This window comes from Microcaecilia unicolor, chromosome 5 (genome assembly GCF_901765095.1).
Source record: "Microcaecilia unicolor chromosome 5, aMicUni1.1, whole genome shotgun sequence".
In the NCBI taxonomy this organism is placed as follows: Eukaryota; Metazoa; Chordata; class Amphibia; order Gymnophiona; family Siphonopidae; genus Microcaecilia; species Microcaecilia unicolor.
In genome coordinates this window covers 232,680,733-232,703,938 of record NC_044035.1, presented here as the reverse complement: position 1 = coordinate 232,703,938, position 23,206 = coordinate 232,680,733, and the positions used below count along the sequence as shown (strand labels likewise).

Genomic DNA, 23,206 nt, shown 5'->3' with positions numbered 1-23,206 from the left:
CTGGTTTTGAATTTGGCGCTAACCGGTTAAGTGACTCTGACCCCAAACAGGCATTTTAACTGGCCAGGATCTGTTTCTTGCTGGTTAAATTGCTTTGAATATTAACCCCTTTATCTCTTTATTTTTTTCAAAGTCTTAATACATAGTAAGGAAATTAGAACTTGTAAGGAGAAAAGGTCTCCCCAAGAAATACACTTCAGTGGGGTTGAACTTCAAGAGTTTTGTGCAGACACAGATCAAACTGCCATTTGATCTGTGAAAAGGTCTATGTGTTTGTGGATAACCAGAATAAATCCACTTAGTTTTTCTCTGCTCTGCAGCTGTGCTTGATCATGGGTGCACACCTATAGGTGTACGGCTTATGCAAACACAGGATTTTTTTTTTTTTTTGGCTTGTGCACAAACAACTCCTATTAAGGAGAAAAAAAATCAGTGAGTTATTAAAAACCAAAATGGAAAATGGTCCTCCAATAGAATAATTAGGCCTCTTCAGATATATTAAAAAAAAAGGATAAAAGCCCACTAATTCTGATTGCGTACTCTTCTTAAATATCTGCCTTTTAGTTGAGGGCCAATCAGAAAATGCAGCTGCCTCCCACCTGACCCAAGAAGTAATTAGGAGGGAGTCCTGTCGCTGCAAGGACTGTAAGACTACTGTCACTTTATTGGACATCAGAGATAGAAACGCCAGGACATGGCAATTGAGTTAAAGGGGGAGAAGAGATTCCTTTAACAGCACTCTCCTGTCCCTGGCCTTTTGTCTTGGTAGAGCTTCTTGTTGACTGTGCAAAGCTCTGGGGCCAAATTCTTTCTTTGAAGTTGCCATGGCTGATCCTGTCTGCAAGGAGCCCAGTGACTGCACAGTCTCCAGGCTGCTGACAGTGGTGGAAAGTGAGCTCCAAGCAGGCAGAGAGAAAGGGGATCCCACAGAGAAACAGCTGCAGGTCTCCTTAGAAGAAGCAGAGCTGTGGCAGAGATTCAGGGAGGTCACCAACGAAATGATAGTGACCAAGAATGGCAGGTGAGCATCCCTCCATTGCTTGATGAATACTGAAGTTAAAGCTACTTGCAAAGAAGCATACATTTTGCAATGCAGGGCAATGGGTGGTGTAATTTAAAAGCTGAAGGAACTCTATTAAGGTTTAGATTTATGTTTGTGAGCCAAGGACATGTTTTGCATTAAAGAAAAAAAGCTGTTAATATGTATTTTGGTTATAGAGTATGCTATAAAGGCAGTTCTAAACACCTCAATAAGAATGTAAATTTAATACATTCTTAAGTTTCCTGGTATCACTAAATTTTTATATTCATCATAACTGTGATACCTGTTCATTCACTTTCTTGCTGGGAAGGTGGAATTATTTACCTATAGCAACATAATCTTGATGCTCAGGTTTTTGTTTCATCTTCCTCTGGGTCAACAGAAAGGAAGAATTTCACAAACCCAAGTAATATGATTAACACTGATGAGGGTGGTCTCAGTACTTTTTTTTTTTCATCCTATATGCTTAGAAACTAGGTTTGAATTGCATTTTAGATCTGGAATCAGGCCATCAAAAGAGTGGTCAAATGAGGATATGTGTGAGCTTCTTAGATCAGATGAAGAAATGTGGCAAGATTTGTTAGACAGCAATCTCTTGGGATAATTCTATTGAGGGAAGTAAAGGATCAGTACAGCTAATAACATTGTGCTTATTTAAACTTCTGAAATGAAGTCTAGTCAGCCATCAGGGCATACACACATAACTGGATCATATTGAAACTGATTTCAAGTGCATATACAGTTACAGTTTATTTCCATTTCATATACTGCTGTATAGAAAATATCATCATAGCAGTTTACAAGAAGTATAATCTCATTAATTAAAATAAGCAGAAGAACATAGCTAGGAAACGAGGGTGAGAAAAAAGTTACAACCTCATTATAGAAGAGGAAAAAAAGAAGAGATAGAACACTAATCCCACTATGGTTCCCAGGTTCTGATACAAAACGACCATCGGTGTCAATTATCGTGCTGTTTGTTGAACTGCAAATTCATCCCGGAATAGAAATGCTTTCAAACCTTTCTTAAAAAGTTGACAGGATGTTTCCATCCTTAAGTATTGAGGAAGACTGTTCCAAATGGATGGACCTACTCAGTGCATTTTTTTGTAGCAAAAAAGGTGCAGGTACTCAAATGCCAGGCCACCCTTCAAGGGTCGGGTGATCACTGAGGGACCCACCCCACAATAGCCAGGCCCCCTGCAACCAGTCACAGAATCTATGACAAGGCATCTAAACAAGGATAGAGGAACTCCAGATCATATGACCCTGAAAACAAGAGTCAGTATTTTTAAAATATGCTGTTGGGATACAGGAAGCCAATGCTCCCCCTTTAAGAGCAGAGTGATGTGGTCCCATTTTCTAGCTCTGTGGTTTCCAAACGGTCCTGGAGGCACCCCGGCCAGTCAGGTTTTGAGGATACCCACAATGAATATTCATGAGAGAGATTTGCATGTAGTGGAGGCAGTACATGCACATCTTTCTCATGAATATTCATTGTGGGTATCCTGAAAACCTGACTGGCTGGGGTGCCTCCAGGACCAGGTTTGGGAACTACTGTTCTAGCTCCTGAAATTAGTTTAACTGTCATGTTCTGGAGGAGATGGAGATGATGATCTACTGCTTGAATTCCTTTAAATAAGGAGTTACATAATCCCAAGTTGCTTATTACTGTAGGAAGAATTCATTTTTTAGGACCTCATTAGAAAACAATGGTTTTACTGAGCGAATCAAACAAAACTTGAAAAAAAACATAAGAAATATGTGGTCAAAAGCATGTGATAAAAGAGGGGCCTAGTGAACCTAGTGAGTACAGGAGGTGGAGTCCATTGCTGTCCCAGCCGCCCTCAGATACAAACTATACTTCATCATTGCTGTAGGAAAGTCTCTCTTGCAAGCTGTAGGCTCGATAAAGTGTACATGAATAAACTTTTGTCCTGTGCCACGATCAACTATCCTTGGTTTTTACCTATTTGAAATAATTAGCATTGGTAATGCAATGTCCAGTTTTGGTTTTTGCTCTTTATGGGCTGTGGATTACTGAAACCAAAAGGTAACCAAACAGATAAGACCCACGAGAACAACAGTAGTGCACAAATCAGTGGGAACGGAGGAAGCCTATATAAACCTCAGGATCCATGAGATTAAAAATGTATTGCTATGATATGTACTACTACTACTACTTATCATTTCTATAGCACTACTAGACATACGCAGCACTGTACACTGGACATGAAGAGACAGTCCCTGCTCGATAATTGTATAAAACAGTACACAATAACATAAAATCAGTACTCAAGACTCAACACAGCACCATGTTTCGGCATAAAATGTGCCTGCCTCAGGAGTCTACAATAGAAGCAACGATAAAAATGTGTAAACAAATAATAATGATAACAAACATAAATATCAAAACATCAAATACAGATATCAAACACAAATATCAGTGTAGATTAAAGAACTGTATGAATTTATAAGGAAATATACGTGGATGATTCATACATCAAAAATCAAATGTATTCCTTAAGCATCGTATTTTAAAAAACACAAGTACATAAAAAGATAGAGGAACTAAAACAGTAAGCAGAGTATATTGTTTATAGTCATATGTATATAGAGAAACAGAGGGGTGTTAAAACACTGGATTGGTAATGAAATTAAAAAATAAATAAAATACTAACATGACAATGTGAAGATGAAGAGAGGATTGTGCTGCTAGGTGAGAATAATGAAGAGGCCTGTCAACTGAAAACGAGGGCTACTGAGCCAGGTTCACTTTTACTAGAATGTCAAAACAATGGCAAAAGTTTCCAGGACTTGAGGTGACATGACGGCTGCATCTCAGACAATAAAGAGAAGAAACAAACCTGGTCATGGTTCAGTGAATGCCATCTGAGATGAACTTTGCACTGTAGAAAACCATAAGATAAAACTTAGTATGTTAATTTCTAGGCTGATGGACCACTGGTCATCTACTGACTATCCTGCATAAGTTACAGGAAGTTTCAAACACAACCTCCTCATAGAAGCCTTTAAGTTCCAAGAGCCAGATTCAATAATTGGCATTCATAGTTAGGCACCGGAAAAAAAATCTGCATTAAGCATTATTCTATACAGTATGATCCGGGCTGAGCACCATTTATTGAATAGCGCTTAGCGTGGATTCCCTTGCCCAAACTTGGGTGCGAAGATTTATGCCTGGTACACACCTTGGGCCCATAATCCTGGTATTCTATAACATTGCACCATAATTTTTGGAATGCCCCTGACCCACCCATACCCCTCCCATAGCCACGCCCCCTTTCGGGTTGCACACAAGACAATTTGGGTATACAGCATTATAGAAGAACACACTGACAGATTCTCGTGTAAGTCCATATCAGTGCCAATCAACATCAATAACTGATTGTTATCGACTTGTTAACTAATTAGTTTGTGTGCAGATCTTGGATCCACCCCCAAATTTGAGCAACCTTTACAGAATTCAGGAGCAAGTGCCCAGTTTCTCATTACACAGTCACCTGGCTCTTCAGACTGAAAGAATCCCAGCAGTCCATTAAATCCAACTATCCACATGCTTTTGCCATATGGCTTTTATATAATTTTTATCATTTAGATATCTCTTTGAGGATAGGTATCCAAAACCAAATCCCTGTGGAGTTGAACGGGTAGACATGAATCGCTTGTTTACTCTTTCCAAAAATACTAGGACTTGGAGGCACGTAATAAAGCTGCAAAGTAGTAAATTTAAAACAAATCAGAGAAAACATTTCTTCACTCAATGTGTAATTAAACTCTGGAATTCGTTGCCAGAGAATATGGTAAAAGCATTTAGCTTAGCAGGGTTTAAAAAAGGTTTGGATAGCTTCCAAAAAGAAAAATCCATAAGCCATTATTAAAATGGGGAAACTCGACTGCTTATTTTTAGGATAAGCAGCATAAAATGTATTGTACTGTTTTGGGATCTTGTCAGGTACTTGTAACCTGGATTGGCCACTGTTGGAAACAGGATGCTGGGCTTGACGGACCTTCAGTCTGTCCCATTATGGCAACACTTATGTACTTATCTAGATGTGGCAACCTTTGTATTTATTCTCCATTAATATGTATCAGTACATGTCTTTTTGGTTCTCTTCCGTCCTTCTTATTTGCGTACAAAATAATGTACATCATTCTCTCAGAAAGGATCCCTGACTCACCAAGGTGCTCATTTTGAAAGCACATAGACTCACAAAGTTAAAGTAACTTTGTTAGTCTATGTGCTTTGAAAATGAACCTCTTGCAAATCTCCTTAGGAATTTTTGTGTGTTGGCATGTATGTTTTGTTTAAAGTTGCCTTCGTGTCGGTATATTCTTCACAAAGCATGGTGGCATTTATAGTATAAATCTCTGGAAAATAAATTAGATAACATGTGCTATAATCTTCAGCAATTCCTAAAAATGTTAAGGGAGTAAAGATTGTGGAGAGTAAGAGAAGGTTTTATCCAGGAGTCAAAAGAGGACAGGGACACTAAAGTCACAGTTAATTTCAGGGTAATATGTTATAGATGCCAATGAATGGTTCAATTGTGTGTCTGATCATATCACAGGGTTAGATGGTAAGGTACATAGATAACTCTATGGCATACCAAAGTCATAGGAACAGAGAGAGGGTCGAAGCATACAGCACAAGTAAAAAAAGAGTACCAAAGGCCATCAAGCTTGGGATAAACAAAAGTCCTTTATTGATGGACCCGACACAGGCCGTGTTTCAGCATCAAGCGCCTGCGTCAGGGGGGGTCAAATAAAATGGTCCAAACTCATAAAAATGATATGGATTGTCTCATAACAACCACAAGGCTTCTCAATTGCAAACCACTTCAAATTATCATCTCTACAATGGCGCCAAGGAACGGGTCTATCAATAAAGGACTTTTGTGTATCTCCAACTTGACAGCCCTTGATACTGTTTTTTTTTTACCTTAGATACAGATAGGATTGACTTAATAGGCTGAGAACCAAGGAAACAGGGGTGCAAATACTCACTAATATTCCTGACCTTGGGCAAATCACTTTACATTCTGATGCCTCAGGTACTTATTATGTACATAGTAAGTTCTTTGTGCAATGGACTTGCTCTGCCTGAATATCAGTAATATTGTAATCTGTGCTGAGTGTTATTTGAAAAGACAAAATAAAAATTCAGATTATTATTACAGAAAATCCTCTAGCTTTGGTAGAGCTTGGTAAATTCTCCCATTATTTTCACAGTTTTCAAATGTCAAAACAACATGTTGGCACAACATTATGGGATGCTCTAGAAATGCTTTGAGTCCTACTGATCTGTATATCTGTTATGTTATTTTGGTGGGTGGAAACAGTCAGGTGGGCTTATTGGGAGGGAGGGGAGTATGGGAGGGGAAGGGTTCTTGGGGTATGTTCTCTGTAAAAGTTTTTATTGTGCCATGTTGGATGGTTTACTGTTTTTTTTTTCTTGTTCTGTATGAAGCTCATCAACCAACATGTTTTGCTTTTAATAAAGATGATTAAAACATAAAAAATAAGTTTTGGATGTTACTGAATTCTATTATTCTGTCTCACCGTATTTCAAGTTTTGGCACAGTATAAGCCATCACAAGAACAAAATATAAGAAAACCAATGGATTGCATTAGGGGCTTATAGCCCATTTAGTTATGTTTCCACAATTGATAGATCTGTTTGACAGAAAATTGTTTTATTATTTTGACTTATAAATCACTTGTCCCTGAAACATGCTCAGACAACAGAATAATTCTACTTCCATTTAATTTTAATATATTCCATCATCTTTATAACACCAGGCTTCCCAAGGCAGATTACAACAGTTAAGATGAACCCATCAGGAAACAGGATATCCTCAAATTTGGCCATCTGTATTGTATACATTGTATTTATTTAGTTTTTAGTGTAGAAAAATGAGCACAAAATACAGAGTTTAAAATTGCTGTCTCTACCAGCTATAATCATTTTAAAGCTGTTTTAGTTTTATTCAATTGTTATTTCATGATATTTATATCTACATATGGGAAGCTTTCAAATAAATTAAAAAGCTGTCCAATAAGAAAAAAAAAAATAAATCAACTTTTGTCCTCCACCTTTTAAGGAACTGCCTATCCAACTGAAACAGCTGTAGACTTGTTACATAGTAACGTGATAACATAGTAGATGACGGCAGAAAAATACCTGCACGGTCCACCCAGTCTCCCCAACAAGATAAACTCACATGTGCCATTTTTTGTGTATACCTTACCTTGATTTGTGCCTGTCTTTTTCAGGGCACAGACTGTATAAGTCTGCCCAGCACTATCCCCGCCTCCCACCACCGGCTCTGGCACAGACTGTATAAGTCTGCCCAGCACTATCCCCACCTCCCAACCACCAGCCCTGCCTCCCACCACCGGCTAAGCTTCTGGGGATCCCTTCCTTCTGAGCAGGATTCCTTTATGTTTATCCCACGCATGTTTGAATTCAGTTACCGTTTTCCTCTCCACCACCTCCCGCGGGAGGGCATTCCAAGCATCCACCACTCTCTCCGTGAAAAAATACTTCCTGACATTTTTCTTGAGTCTGCCCCCCTTCAATCTCATTTCATGTCCTCTAGTTCTACCGCCTTCCCATCTCCGGGGTGTCCACTCTGTTGCAAATCTTGGTGTCATCCACAAAAAGGCAAACTTTACCTTGTAAGCCTTCGGCAATATCACTCACAAATATATTGAATAGAATCGGCCCCAGCACCGATCTCTGAGGCACTCCACTACTCACCTTTCTCTCCTCTCAGCGAACTCCATTTACCACCACCCTCTGGCGTCTGCCCGTCAACTAGTTCCTAATCCAGTTCACCACTTCGTGTGCGACCACGAAGGTGTTTGAGAGACCTAGAAGGCAGCCAGGAAAGGTAGTAAATAACATGACCTGAGCTAAGTACTTCTTTGATTTTTATGGCTGAAAAAGCGAATGAAACATAAAAGTAAAAATTTTAAAAAAATAATAAGTTATTTCAATAGAGGTTTTTTGGCCTACGATGATGAAGCCCAGCCCCTGAAGCTTAAATATAATAAAGCTGGGGGCTTCTCGAGGCCTTTTCCTCTTAAGTTGATTGCACCCAGAAGTTTGGGTGATGTTTTGTCATATTTATAAGTTTGAAATAATAGATTCCACCATTCTTGATAAGTAGCTTGATGTAGAATTTTCCAATGCGAAAAGACTACTCTCAGAGCTAAATTCAAGATGGTATTAACAAGTGTGCATTCCTTAGTCTTTAAAGTGTTTTTCAAACATTGATCTTTAAGTATCACATATTTATATAGTATTGGACCAGAAAGATGGAATATATCTACTAATATAGACCATATGTTCTTCCAGAATTTATGAATGCACATACAATCAAATGTAATATGTTTGATAGTGCCTTGTTGAGATTGGCAAGACCAACGTAAATTTGAGATAGAAGGGTCAATCATGTGTGATTTGAGAGGTGTCCAAAAGGACCTATGCGTGAAAAAATAAAGAGACTGTGTAACGATGAGGATCTAGAACATTTAAACAGTGAACTCCATATCTGTTCCCATACTTTGTCTGAGATAGTTTGCTGGATATCCTCTTCCCAACATTTACGTAAACCTATACATTTAATAGGAGATTTATTAAACATAAATAATTATATATATGAGATGCCACATGCCCAGTAAGTTGGAATTGTTTGGACAAATCAATAAGTTCAGGTATATGCTGTGCTTTTTTTGTAGAAAAAAAGGTGCCGATACTCATTGTGGGCGGAGACACCACATATGACTCCACCCCATATTATAGCCACACCCGCGATAGCCACACCCCTTATACCAGCCATAGCGCTTATAAACAGACATCATTGAAAATATTATACTAGTATAGGAGAAAAAAATAATGTGATTTTTTTTTCATTATAAATAATTTCTGTAAGCTGTTACAACTCAAGTGTACCCAGTGCAAAATAAGGCAGCAGATGTAAATTCTCAAATTGGACATATTCCAGACACTAAAATGAAAATAAAAGGATTTTTTCTACCTTTGTTGTCTGGTGACTGTTTTTCTGATCATGCTGGCTCAGTATCCGATTATGCTGCTATCTGTCCTCTTAACACCGTTTCCAGGGCTTCCTTTCCATTTATTTCTTTACTTTCCGCCTTTCTTCTTCATTTCTTGCCCTACATCCGTAAGTAAAAGCTGGGTCCTCCGCAGACTTGACTGTCCAGTGGATCCAGCTTCTGCCTATTTTCTACATTCGTGTGCAGTTTTTCTCCTCTCTTCCTTTTCCCTCACCTCATCTCCTTCCTCACTCTTCCCTCGCCTCCATCCACGTCCAGCATTTCTTCTCTCTCCTCCATCCACCCATGTCTAGCAGCCCTCCTCTCCCTTGCCCTCCCCTCCATCCACCCATGTCCAGCAACCCTCCTCTCTTCCCTGCCCTCTCCTCTATCCACCCATGTCCAGCATTTCTTCTCTCTCCCTTCCCTTTCCTCCATCCACCCATGTCCAGCAACCCTCCTCTCCCCCCTGCCCTCCCCTCCATCCATCCACCCATGTCCAGCAACCCTCCTCTCCCCCTGCCCTCCCCTCCATCCACCCATGTCCAGCAACCCTCCTCTACCCCTGCCCTCCCCTCCATCCACTCATGTCCAACATTTCTTCTTTCTCTCTCACTCCCTTCCCTCTCCTCCATCCACCCATGTCCAGCAACCCTCCTCTGCCCTCCCCTCCATCTACCCATGTCCAGCAACCCTCCTCTGCCCCTGCCCTCTTCTCCATCCACCCATGTCCAGCAACCTTCCTCTCCCCCCTGCCCTCCCCTCTATCCACCCATGTCCAGCATTTCTTCTCTCTCCCTTCCCTCTCCTCCAGCCACCCATGTCCAGCAACCCTCCTCTGTCCTCCCCTCCATCCACCCATGTCCAGTGACCCTCCTGTCCCCCTGCCCTCCCCTGCTATCCACCTATGTCCAGAAACCCCCCCTGTCCCCCTTGCCCTCCACCCATGTCCAGCAACTCTCCTTGTTCCCCCTGCTCCCTCTCCCTCCAGCCACCCATATCCATCTGAGCCCCCCCTCCCCGACCCAGTCCCCACCTGCCTAACAGCTCCGTGCCGCCAGACGACCCTTCTGCCACCCAACCCAGCCGGCACCTGACCCAGCATTTTTAAAAAATCTACGAAGTGGCGGTGCGGTGCCTCGCATCTGAGAGTAGAAGGAAAATCGCTTCGTCGGCCGGCCTTCCCTCACTGTGTCCCACCCTTGCGGAAGTCACATCAGAGGGCGGGACACAGTGAGGGAAGGCCGGCCGACGAAGCAATTTTTCTTCTTTTACTCTCAGACGCGAGGCACCGTGCCGCCGCTTCGTAGATTTTTTTAAAATGTTGGGTCAGGTGCCGGCCGGGTCGGGTGGCAGAAGGGTCGTCTGGCAGCACGGAGTACGCGGAGAGACCCTGTAGGCTAGCTCAGGGGAGGGAGGGAGGAGAGCCGGCTCCAGCACAACGTTGGACCTACAAAAAAGGTGCCGGTACGCCGTACTGGCGCGTACCGGCATAAAAAAAGCACTGGGTATATGAGACATTTTTTGAATTTGTAAATTGCTTTTTTTAGCATTGAGTTAAGCTGTAACCATTGATAGAATTGAGAATCTAATAAAGAGAATTCTGCTCTCATAACAGAAAATGATTTCCAAGTATGATTTTTTAAATCAAGGAAATTGCTAAGATCCCATATACCAATACGTTGCCACTGTGACCGGGAAATCTGTTTTCTATTAATTATAAATCTAGAGTTATTCCATATACCTGTTATTCTTGCACATTAATTGTAACAATATGCTGAATCTCTTACTCTGTTAATAGTGATGCCATTGCAACATAATGTAAGCCACATTGAGCCTGCAAATAGGTGGGAAAATGTGGGATACAAATGCAGCAAATAAATAAATAAAGGTATGCGTGTGGTATCAGACCAGGATATATTTAGCTGCTTATCAAATGAGGATAATAATTTGTGAGTGGTGTTAATAATGGGATTAGAAGCAATATTTTTAGGAAGGTGCATGCCAATTAGATAAGAGTGAATTAATGGATTTATAATGGACTGTTCAAGAATTAGCCATCTAGGCAGAGAAGTAGTATTGAAGGGAGTGATCCATTCTAAGCCCTGATGAATAATAAAAGCTTTATGGTATGTTAATAGATCAGGGAATTTTACCCCACCTTGCGATTTAGGTAGTTTTAATTTACCTAAGGAAATTCTTGGTGACCGAAGATGCCACAAAAAATTAGAGTAATTTTTCCAGTCTTTTATAGAAAGAACTAGGAAAGAGGAGAGGAATCATGCTCAGAGTATATGTAATTTGGGGTACTATCATCATTTTGATAGTGTCAAGCCTGCCCCACCATGTTAAGTTAAGTGGGGACCAGGATGAGAGGAAATTTTCAACTTTTGCTATAATCTTATTGTAATATATGGTAACATATATTAAATGTTTTTTTCCTGGGGCTCTGGGGGGGCTATACCAGGGTTTTGGTGGATGCTGCTGGTTGGAAAAAGTTTAAAGTTTAGTTTGGGAATTGTTAATAGAGTTAGCTGAAGAAAGTGTGAGATGTTTCTTAAATATGGTTTTATTTTACAAAAGAAATAAACCATGATTAGGTGGGGATTGTACTATAATATGTTTCTTGCTGTTTTGGGTACAAGTTCAGGTTAAAATTGACTTTGAAATTCTCTGTGTAGTAAGTTTTGCATTTACTTCTATGGGGGAGGGAGATTCTAAACAGATCAGAGAAAAAAAAACTGTCTTTCTCTGACAAGCTGATTGGTTAAGTGATGTCAGATCCTCTAGGGGGGGGGTGAGTTGCCAGGGAGACTGCAGTGAGCAGAGAGAGATGAAAGCAAGGGAAGTCTGGGAAAGGAAAAAACTTATGGTGTGTGTCTGTGTGAAATGTAAGAAATAAAAGTATATTTTATGAGTTTAAAGTGAAATGTGACATTGAAAAAGGGTTCTTTGATATTGAAAGTGAGCTGAGGTGAGTGTGAATGTTCCAGTATAGTCTTGAATTTCCAGAGATAAGTGATTTACCATTTTAGGGTGAGAGAGGCTTTGATTTGTGGTGGGAATTGTACTTCATGAGAAAGCCTATAAGGGTGTCAGGAAAAAGTGTGGACGGATTTTAAGTGTGACACAGGGGAAGGACTGAGAGGTGAATCTGTTATTTGGAGAAAATTGCTAGCAGGCAGTGTCTGTGTGGAAGGTGTGTTTTGTGCATATGTTCTGAGTTCAGTACAAGGTTTGTCAGGTGGCAGATTAAGCCCTGCTTTTGGATGAGAGTGCTGTATTTTCCAGATTGATCTGATAGCTGTGCAGGGAAATGTTATGTTTATATGTGAAGTCTGTGAGATGCAATGTTGAATCACCATTTGAATATGGAATGGGTTACTGTGTGAGATATCTGAATGCAGTGTGAAACCTGCTGGATTTTAGAACAGGGAATCAACAGTGAGAAATAGGTTTTGTAGTGAGAAAACTTTTAACTTATTTTATTTCAATTAGAGAGTGTGGCCACAGTATTGAGAACTGATTAATTGTCACCAGAGTAGAGTCCGTTCCTGATCCAGCTCAGACAGTTCTAAGGTTTTGCTTCCCAAATTATTTTCTTTATAAGTGAGGTTTAGGGAGAAGAGATCGGTGAATTATCCCCTGAAGTGTTCCGGCTGAGCTCCAATGTAAGAAAGAGCTCACCTAAATAAATTCAACCACAGCTAAGTGACATTTGCAAAGGGTGTTGAAGGAGATATAAGTTTTTTTTTGGTTTACAACATTTTAAGGGAAAACTAAAGAACAGAACAACATCAAATATAAAAAAAAATCCATGTTTTCCTGACATGCTTAAGTGTTCTGGGTTCAAGTGAGATCCTTGCACAAACATCCATAATACCCATAAAGACTTAAATTCTGACATCAATAGCAAGGAAAGAAAATAGAAACAAATATCTGATTTTGATAAAAGACAATTTAAATATTTATCTGAAAAAGTTCTTTTCTGCCTTTTTAGGTGATTTTGTTGAAAGAAACAGAATAAGTTAAGAGTATATATGTAAAATTACATTTGAATGTTGAATAGGTTATTGCAGTTCTATTAAGCCACACACTAATTGTGAATTTGAGTTTATTTGAATGAACATTTGTTTGCATTTGTATTCAATAAAGACAAAGATAATTTGCAAATCTGAAGGTGTGGTTCTTCCAGTTCAGGAACAAATCCTAAATTTAGCTTCTTTTCCTCCTTTATTCTTTGAGAATAAAGGACGAGGTTAGTTTATTTGTTCCACTCCCTCGGCTGTGAGTGTGTGTTCCCTGGATATTCGCCACGACTACAAACATCAGGTATCTGGGAGCACATTACTACAGTCCAGCCGAGAGGGGTGGTAACATTATCAGAGTTTATTTTAATAGTGGTAGGAAAATCTCTATCAAAAAAGACACCCAAATATTTAATAGAAGAGTCTACCCGTTTAAGAGAATAACCAGATATATTGAAAGGAATGCAGGCATCATTTAAAGGCATCAACTCAGTTTTATCCCAGTTAATTTTATAGCCCGACAACATTGAAAATTGGGAAATTAGCCGAATAAGTGCCTTCATAGATGCCCGTGGTTTAGCAAGGTATAGCACGATATCATCAGCATATGCTGAAAGCTTGAACTGAACCTTGCCCATAGCAACTCCAGTAGTATCTTTTGAGTTTCGAATAGCCACCAAAAGAGGTTCAAGAACCAGATTAAACAATATGGGAGAAACAGGGCAGCCTTGCCTGGTACCTCTGTATAGTATAAATGGGGCAGAAAGCTCACCATTAGCTGCAATTCGAGCAGATGGGTATGAATACAATAAATGCAACATATGTATGAAGAATTCAGGAAAACCAAAATGTCCACTCCACCCAGTCGAAAGCTTTTTCAGCATCCAGAGAGACAGATAATACAGGGCATTTTTCAGACCGGGTGAAGTGGATGAGATGATGTGGAGGGGCATAATCGAACGGGGACGCCCATCTCTAAGGGCGTCCATCTCTAAGGACATTCCGCCGAAGGGGCGGGGAAACCCGTATTATTGAAACAAGATGGACGTCCATCTTTCGTTTCGATAATACGATTGGAGACGCCCAAATCTAAACATTTAGGTCGACTTAAGAGATGGTCGTCCCTGGTTTTCGGCCATAATGGAAACCAAGGATGCCCATCTCAGAAATGGCCAAATACAAGCCATTTGGTCATGGGAGGAGCCAGCATTTGTAGTGCACTGGTCCTCCTCACATGCCAGGACACCAACCGGGCACCCTAGGGGGCACTGCAGTGGACTTCACAAGTTGCTCCCAGGTGCATAGCTCCTTTATCTTCGGTGCTGAGTCCCCCAACCCCCCCCCCCAAAACCCACTCCCCACAACTGTACACCACTACCATAGCCCTTAGGGATGAAGGGGGGCACCTATATGTGGGTACAGTGGGTTTCGGGTGGGTTTTGAAGGGCTCACATTCAGGGGTGGAGCTACGGGTGGGCCTGGGCCCACCCAATCTCCACTCAGGCCCACCCAGTTTTAAGTGCCACCGCCAGTGAAAAGTGCAAAGCAAAGCAGCCACAGCCTTAGTTTCTGCCGGCGCAGCCCGCTCAGCAGCTGACCTCCCGGTCCCACCCACCTGTCTTCAGCAGTTGGTCGGCACTTGCAAGCAGCTCTTGATTTCTCTGGTCCTCCGGCTCCTCCTTCTCAGCCTCGTTCTCTTCTCATGCTAAAATGTAAGCACGCCACTAAGCAGCACTGCACGCGTCGCAGCCACATGGCACTGCCTGCTCCCCCCTGCCCCCAGGCCCGCAGCGCGTATGGCACGATAACACCATGCCAGGCCGCACGCAGTGCTGCATGGGAAAGGCGGCTGCCGGTCTGGCTGTGTTGTGGACGCAGCTCCTTAGTCCATCCATCCCTATCTCCCTGGTGCCCTGCCGGCCAGGTCTGGATGGATCTAGATGATTCAATGCCATTTGGGTCATTGTCACAGCAGCCAACAGCAGTAGCACTCCCCCGCGGCCTCACAACACAATCTGAGACAGGATAGGAGCCAGGGTGCTCTGCACCACGTGGCACATGCAGCTGCCCAGCAGGTAATAAAATTTAAATACATTAAAAAAAAATTTTAACGTGATGTAATTTTTGTACTCAAAATGCTGGCTGCTGGTGGTGGGCTTCTGGGTGGGGTAAGCACTTCACTGCCTAGGGCAAAAAAGGTATATTTACTGATTAAAATATACTTTTTTTGCCCTAAGCAGTGAAGAGCCCACCCCCAGCCAGCATTTTGATTACTCTTGTAATCAAAATGATGGCTTGGTCTGGTGGTGGACTTCTGTGTGGGGGTGGGGTGGACTCGTCACTGCCTAGGACAAAAAATAAAAAAGATATATTTAATCATTAAATATATTTCTTTTGCCCTAGGCAATGAGGAAGCCCATCCCCACCCAGAAATTCACCAACAATACATTTTAATAGTACCCAGCTTAATTTTAAAAGTTGTCTTTCTCTCATTTTGGTGGGTTTTTTTTTTTTTTGGGGGGGGGGGGGATGGTCTCTGCAGTGCTTAGGTTAAAGTTGTTTTTTTTTAAGTGTAGGCATTTTTCTCTGGATGCACTGGTGCGGAGGTGGGCTCTGCATTGCCCAGGACATTAAAAAAAAAAAGTCTTTTATATTTAATGCCATGTGGGTGGGTAGGGAGTAGGACAAGGCTGACACTAGGCTACAGGGAGGGAGGGGTGGGGTGGTAGGATAGGGCTTAGCTGTGGGATGGATTGTGGGGAAGGGAAGGATTGATACTGGGCTACAGGGATGGATGGGGTGGGGGGTAAGGTAGGGAAGGGCTGATGCTGAGCTACGGGGTTGATGGATAGGGAGTAGGGAATAGAAAAGTGGGTGTCAGGCTGCTGGGATGGATGGGGTAGGGAAGGGAAGGTCTTTATGTTTTTGTAATATGTTTTAAAATTATGTGTGTTGAATTGTGATGTGCTTAGAATTGCAGCAATAGTGTGGCATAGAAATTTAGAAATTAAATCTATACATTTCTAATTTTTGGTCCATTATTCTGTAATTGATGAGGGTTGGTCTGTGGTCTTCATGTGACCGAGCAGGTGAAAGTTTCTGCTAGCATGTGGTTTGTAAGGGATCTATGAGTCTGACTTGTCTGGCTTTTGCGTATTGCTGTTGTGTATATTCACTGCTGCTTTTTTAAAGGTACTGTTATTGGAACTGGTGTTATGGTTTGCAATATAGGCTCTAAGAAGCCCCTTTGCAGGATTTAGTGTTACTTCACAAAGTACCTGGCACTGACGGGATTTTGTTGCTATTATTGAGGTGCTACCAGAATTTGAATACATTGTTATATGTCATTACTGTAATTATAATGCAGGATCCTGTCATGTGCATTGAGATGTTTGCTATTATAGTAGATGTATGGCTGGTCAAGTTTGATATGGCATAATGCAACTATATTTAAAAATATCGTTTTTTTTTAAGTATGTATGTGGTTTATATTGATGCAGGACAGATGTTGGGCAGCATTCTAAGGCCTTATTTTGTAGTATCCCAAGAAACACTACACATACCTATATACAAAGTGCCCACCCATATTAACTCTGGGCCCACCCAAAAAGTCAGGTCTGGCTACGCCACTGCTCACATTTACCACCACAAGTGTAACAGGTGGTGGGGGTTGGGCCTGGGTCCGCCTGCCTGAAGTGCACTGCACCCACTAAAAACTGCTCCAGGGACCTGCATACTGCTGTGATGGAGCTGGGTATGACATTTGAGGCTGGCATAGAGGCTGGAAAAAAATGTTTTTTAATTCTTTTTTTAGGGTGGGAGGGGGTTAGTGACCACTGGAGGAGTAAGGGGAGGTCATCCCCTATTCCCTCCGGTGGTCATCTGGTCAGTTCGGGCACCTTTTCGAGGCTTGGTCGTGAAAAAAAAAAGGGACCAAGTAAAGTCGACCAAATGCTCGTGAGTGATGCCCTTCTTTTTTCCATTATCGGCCGAGGTCGCCCATCTGTTAACCACGCCCCGTCCCGCCTGCGGTACACTGCCGACACGCCCCCATGAACTTTGGTTGTCCCCGCGACAGAAAGCAGTTGAGGATGCAAAAAATCGGCTTTCGATTATGCCAATTTGGGCGAACTCGGAAAGAAGGACGCCCATCTCCCGATTTGTGTCGAAAGATGGGCGTCCTTCCCTTTCGAAAATAAGCTAGATAGTAACCTAGTGTTATCATACCATATCTGAGTTTTACAAATCCAGCTTGATCTCTATGTATAAGCGACTGAATAATAGTCTCCATTCTGCAACATAGTAGCTTTGTGTAAATCTTACAATCTGGATTTAGTAATGAAATCGGTCTGTAATTTTGTACAAGGGTACAGTCTCTATTAGGTTTTGGTAGTACTATGATATTTGCGTCCAGAAAATGGCCTGGAGATGATGAATCTAACAAAGTTTGATAGTAAAGCATTAAATGAGATGAAATGGAGGTGGAAAATGATTTATAAAACTCCACTGGTAGACCATCTGGACCTGGTGCTTTTGTAGAAGATAATTATTTAATTGCAGAGATGATCTCCTCTTGGGAAATAGGTTGATTTAGCTGGCTCCTTTGAGGATCATGTAGGGCAAGGAAGATTTAGTAATGTAAGAAATTTAGAAATTTCAATATCATGAGCTGCGCATTCTGAAGAATATAATGATGTGTAAAAAGATTCAAAAGCTTCAAGTATTTGAGGGAAAGATGTCAAAGAGGTTCTAGTAGAGGATTTTATAATGGCTATATGTTGTTTTGTTCTTTTGCCTTTAAGATAAGATGCTAGCAATTTACCAGCTTTGTTGGAATCTGTATAATACATAGCATTTTGCAAAAAAGTGATAATATTGGAGATGCTTGATAAAAGAGAATTATACTGCATTTTAAGAAGTCTGAGATTTTGAAGTGTAGACTTAGATGATAAGGAATATAAAGTCATTTCAAGTTGGTGAATTTCCTTCTCAAGTTTATTAAGTTTAGCATTATTGGTTTTACGAAGATGAGATACATAACTAATTATTTCACCTCTTAGCCACATCTTGAATGCTTCCCATACTGTTATATAAGATGTTACAGAATCTTTATTATTATCAAAAAATTCGACAGATTTCTGAGAGATATGTTGCAGAAATGTTGGATCCGAGAGTAAAGAAGTATTAAGTCTCCAAGTAGAGGAAGTTGTTTTATTGGAAGACCAGATAAAGTCACAGGATATTGCTGCATGGTCAGAGATTGATATTTCATGTATCTGAGCATCAGATAACATAGGACTCAAGTCCTTAGTATTCAAAAAATAATCAATTCTTGAATAGGTTTGTATGATGAGCAGAAAAAAAAAGTAATCTCTTGCTGTTGGATAAAGTAATCTCCATAAATCAGACCACCCATCGGACTGCATAAGAGCATATAGAGGCATATTTTCAAAGCACTTAGCCTCCCAAAGTTCCATACGTTTCTATGGAACTTTGGGAGGCTAAGTGCTTTGAAAATAAGCCCCTTAGTGAGTTGCGAACTTTGAGTTTGGCGGGTCTCCAATGTGAAGAACGATCCAGATAAGGATCAATTGGAAAGTTGAAGTCTCCTCCAATTTATAGTGTGATAATTGAGAGCATTTGACCCAGAAATGTTAATTTTATGAAAGAAATTCGGGTCATCTATATTTGGAGCATAGACATTAATTAATGTTAGAGGTTTGCCCTCTAAGGAACCCTCAAGTCGAGACCATCTGCCTTCATTATCATTGATGTGGGAGAGTAATTGAAAGGGTAAAGATTTTCTAATGAGAGTAATAACACCATTTTTACGACCATTTGCTGGGCTTATTTAGCATTGATCAAACCATTTATTTATAAGTTTGGAACTTTCTTGTGCATCTAAATGAGTTTCTTGTAGAAAGCAAATGTCAGAGGTTTTCTTTTTCAGATAAAGTAGGAGTTTCTTTTGTTTGATAGGATTAGAGATCCCTTTAACATTAAGGAATAATATGCGCAGCTTCATCATTGGTAATATTGAAGACTAGCATCCAGCTGATTAATATAACACGTACATGCATGAAGAGAGATTTGCAAATAATTAGAAAGTATAAAACCTCCAAAATAAAAAGAAGTCAATAAATTGAACAAGAAAAATAATAATCTTAACAAGATAAAACATTTGTTCCATGTAGAAGAGAGATGAAGATCGCTTATGGGGCACATGCATCCAGTTCAGACACAAAAAAGAGTTTAAGCCAGCACGTGAAAATATGATTTTGTATATAGCACCAATGTGTATACATCTATTAGAAATTCAGGCATATTAAAGTGATTAAATATCACATATTAGCAGGCGAGTCTTTGTCAAGAAATGTTTGTAGGTCAGCAGGATCACTATAATATTTAGTATTATTTTGAAAAGTTACCTTCATGGTTGCAGGATATAAGAAGCCATATTGAGCCTATGGCTTTTAGTTTAGGGCGCATTTCTAGAAACATCTTCCCTTCTTTTGCAGTGGGTTTAGAGAAATCCAGTACCAGAAGAACTCTCGCTCCAATGTACATCATGGGAGATTTTGAACGAGTAGTATTAAGTAACAACATAAGCTGATCATGTCGAAGAAATTTAACAATTATAGGACATGGGTAATTTTTCCCCAGAGTAGGCCACAACGTGATATGATGAGCACACTCTATGTCTATGATTGTGTCAGAAGGCAGATCAGCGATCTTTATGAAGAACGATCTCAAAAACTGAAACATATCCTTACCCTCAATTTGTTCAGGTACTCCAAGTATGCGAATATTATTTCTTCTCAGTCGATTAGATAAATCCTCAATATCACACTGCAAGAGTTCAATTTTATTCAGTTTACAGTTCATTTCCAAATGAAGTGCGTCATGAGCTGGCATGCGGTCTTCGAGAAATTCAATTCTAGCATTGAATTGGGTAAGTTGAGTAGAGATTGTGATTAATTCTGATTTTATTTCAGAAGTGGTGCTGAGATTCTGCTGCATTAACATATGCAGAGCTTTTATATCGTCTGCAAGAGATTCTGCTTTGTCATGCGGTAACGGTAACGGTGACTGCAAGGCCTTTACGGCAGTGGCGTAGCCAGACAGCCAATTTTGGGTGGGCCTGAGCCTAAAGTGGGTGGGCACAAAATTATCTCTGCCCCGCCATACCTCCACCTCAAAATATAAATACTTTAGCTAATGAGGATCTTCAAGCTCTGTTAGCTGAAGACTTTCTCTGAAGGCAATTAATACCAATCGGTCCACCACTTTTCTCTCTTCCCCGCCTCCAGTCCCCGGTCTGGCACCTCTCCCTAGCTCCACCCCATTGACAATTAATACCTTTAATTAAATTTAGATATTAGATATGTATCAAATGTCAAAGAATTTTAGATATTAGATATGTGTCATATGTCAAAGAATAAAGTGGTTGCTCAAAGCACATACTAACCACAATCGCTCAACTGCAAAACACTATGCACAAATTTGTGCAAAAACACACTCAGAACCTTACTGTATCATAAATATTACACTGGGCAGACCCTAACACACCAATATACCGATACGGAAAATGCAGACTGTCAACAATATGAAACAAGGGTTCATATCACAATTCTCATGTAGAGCCACTAAACACCTTTTTAGGGTGGATAGTGTTCACAATGAGCTCCTTTTATTAACGACCATATATAGATCCTTCAAGAGGTAGTGTGTCATGATTTAGGCTGTACACCATTTCTGATGTTTTGGTGCCACCTCAGTAAGGCCAACACACAATCTCTCCACTGCAAAACACTATACACAAACTTGTGCAAAAACACACTCATAACCTTACCAAACCATAACAGCACTAATTCCAAGGACAGGACGAGCTACAACCTTATGCGTGGAAAGGCAGCACTACAATTACACCGGGCTCTAAAACACCAGTACACAGCCTAGTGAAACAAAAAACAAAACAAAACAAAAAAGGCTGCAAATACTACATGCTAGCAGAATACTGCACCTTGATCACACATGAAAAACACATGACACAACAGTGTAGCGCTCTAGAAATGTTAAATAGTAGTAGTAGTAGTAATATGAAGGCAAATTTCTGAACTGGAAAGTTAGCTCAAGAAGTCAGACTCAGCATGCAGCAATACTAGAAAAATTGAAACTTACATGCAAAATATCACAGATGCACATTTCCAAAAGCTGACATATTCCAATTAATAAATTCTGAATTAAAAAATGTTTTCTACCTTTGTTGTCTGATCATTTAGTTTTTCTATTCGCTTTGGTCCCAGTGTCTTCTGTTTTATGCAGTGTCTTCTTTCTTTTTGATATTTTTTCACTCACCATGTCCACCATCCTCCTGTGTCCTTATGTTCTCTCCCCCTGCCCTCCCCTCTCCTCATCCATGTCCAGCAATTTCCTCTCTCCCCTCCATCCATCCATCCATGTCCTGATGTCCAGCAATTTCCTCTCTCCCCTCCAGCGATCTGTTCTCTCCCCACCCCCGCCCTCCTCTTCATGTCCAGCGATCTGTTCTCTCCCGCTCCCTCCCCCTGCCGTGATGGCCAGCGATTCTCCCTGCCCTCCCTCAGCTCCCCAACAGCCCTCCGAGTCCTCTCCGTTCCCCCCTCTCCTCCCATCCTATCCAATCCATAGTCAGCGATTCTCCCTGCTCTCCCTCACCTCCCCAACAGCCCGAGTCCTCTCCATCCACCCCCCCCCCCCCCCGCGTGCACACGAGTGTGTTGAACCTGTCCTTTTTCTTTCAGTAGCAGCGAGCGACGTGAAGGCACTGCAAGTTCACCAGCTTCAAGTTCTCCCTTCCCTGTCTTCACACAGCGTCCGACCCGCCTTCGCGGAAACAGGAAATACGTCATCGTAAAGGCGGGACGGACACTGTGTGAAGAGGAAAGGCCGCCGAGAACTTGAAGTAGTGTCTTCACGTCGCTCGCTGCTACTGAAAAGAAAAAGGACAGCTTCAACGCTCTTGCGTGGAGGGGGGGAACGGAATGGAGGAGGAGCGGAGGAGGGCTGCCAGTCGGGCCGAGGGAGGAAAGGAGGCGCGCCACGCGGGGCCTCTTAGAGCGCGAGGCCTTGTCACCCGCACCGCTCGACTCGGGGTGCAGCATTCCTGGGTGGGCCTTGGGATTAAGTGGGTGGGCCTGGACCCACCCAGGCCCACCCGTGGCTACGCCCCTGCTTTACGGGCGTGGAGAGGTCTGTTTTGTTCCTTTTAGAGGCTGAGTGGAGAGAGTACAAACCTTCCTTTCGGTTGGATTTTGACGTCATCTTGTTCAGTAACGCTGAGAGTGAGGTTCTACACGATAAAATGAAATATTCAGGTGCTATAGCGTGGCATCAGAGAGAAAGCCAGCAGAAGAAAAACTCTAACCAGCTTATTTTCGAAAGAGATCACCAGCCATCTTTCGACACAAATTGGGAGATGGCCGGTGATCTCCTGAAGTTGGCCAAATCGGTATAATCGAAAGCCGATTTTGGCCGGATTCAACTGCGTTCCGCCACGGAGCCGGGGAAAGTTCAAGGGGGCATGTCGGCACGGTAGCGAAGGCAGGACGGGAGCGTGCGTTGGGATGGCCGACTTCGCCCGATAATGGGAAAAAAGAAAGCTGGACTTCACAAGCATTTCGCCGGCTTCACTTGGTCCCTTTTTTTTCAGGTCCAAGTCCCAAAAAAGTGCCCGAACTGATCAGATGACCACCGGAGGAAATTAGGGATCACCTTCCCGTACTCCCCCAGTGGTCACCAACCCCCTCCTACCCTCAAAAAACAACTTTAAAAACTTTTTGCCAGCCTCTATGCCAGCCTCAAATGTCATACTCAGACCCATCGCAGCAGTATACAGGTCCCTGGAGCAGTTTTAGTGGGTGCAGTGGACTTCAGGCAGGCAGACCCAGGCCCATCCCCCCATACCTGTTACACTTGTGGTGGAAAATGGGAGCCCTTCAAAACCCACCCAAAACCCACTGTACCCACGTGTAGGTGCCCCCCTTCACCCCTTAGGGCTATGGTAGTGGTGTAT

At 41.7% G+C, this 23,206-nt stretch overlaps 1 protein-coding gene across 1 annotated transcript in view; it reads left to right on the top strand.

Moving 5' to 3' along the window:
* The first annotated feature begins 824 nt into the window (after window positions 1-824).
* TBX19 (T-box transcription factor 19) overlaps window positions 825-23,206 on the top strand; it is a 107,744-nt gene continuing 85,362 nt past the window's right edge. The window contains 1 exon segment of the mRNA XM_030204946.1: window positions 825-1,021. Coding sequence (XP_030060806.1) covers window positions 825-1,021 — 197 coding nt within the window.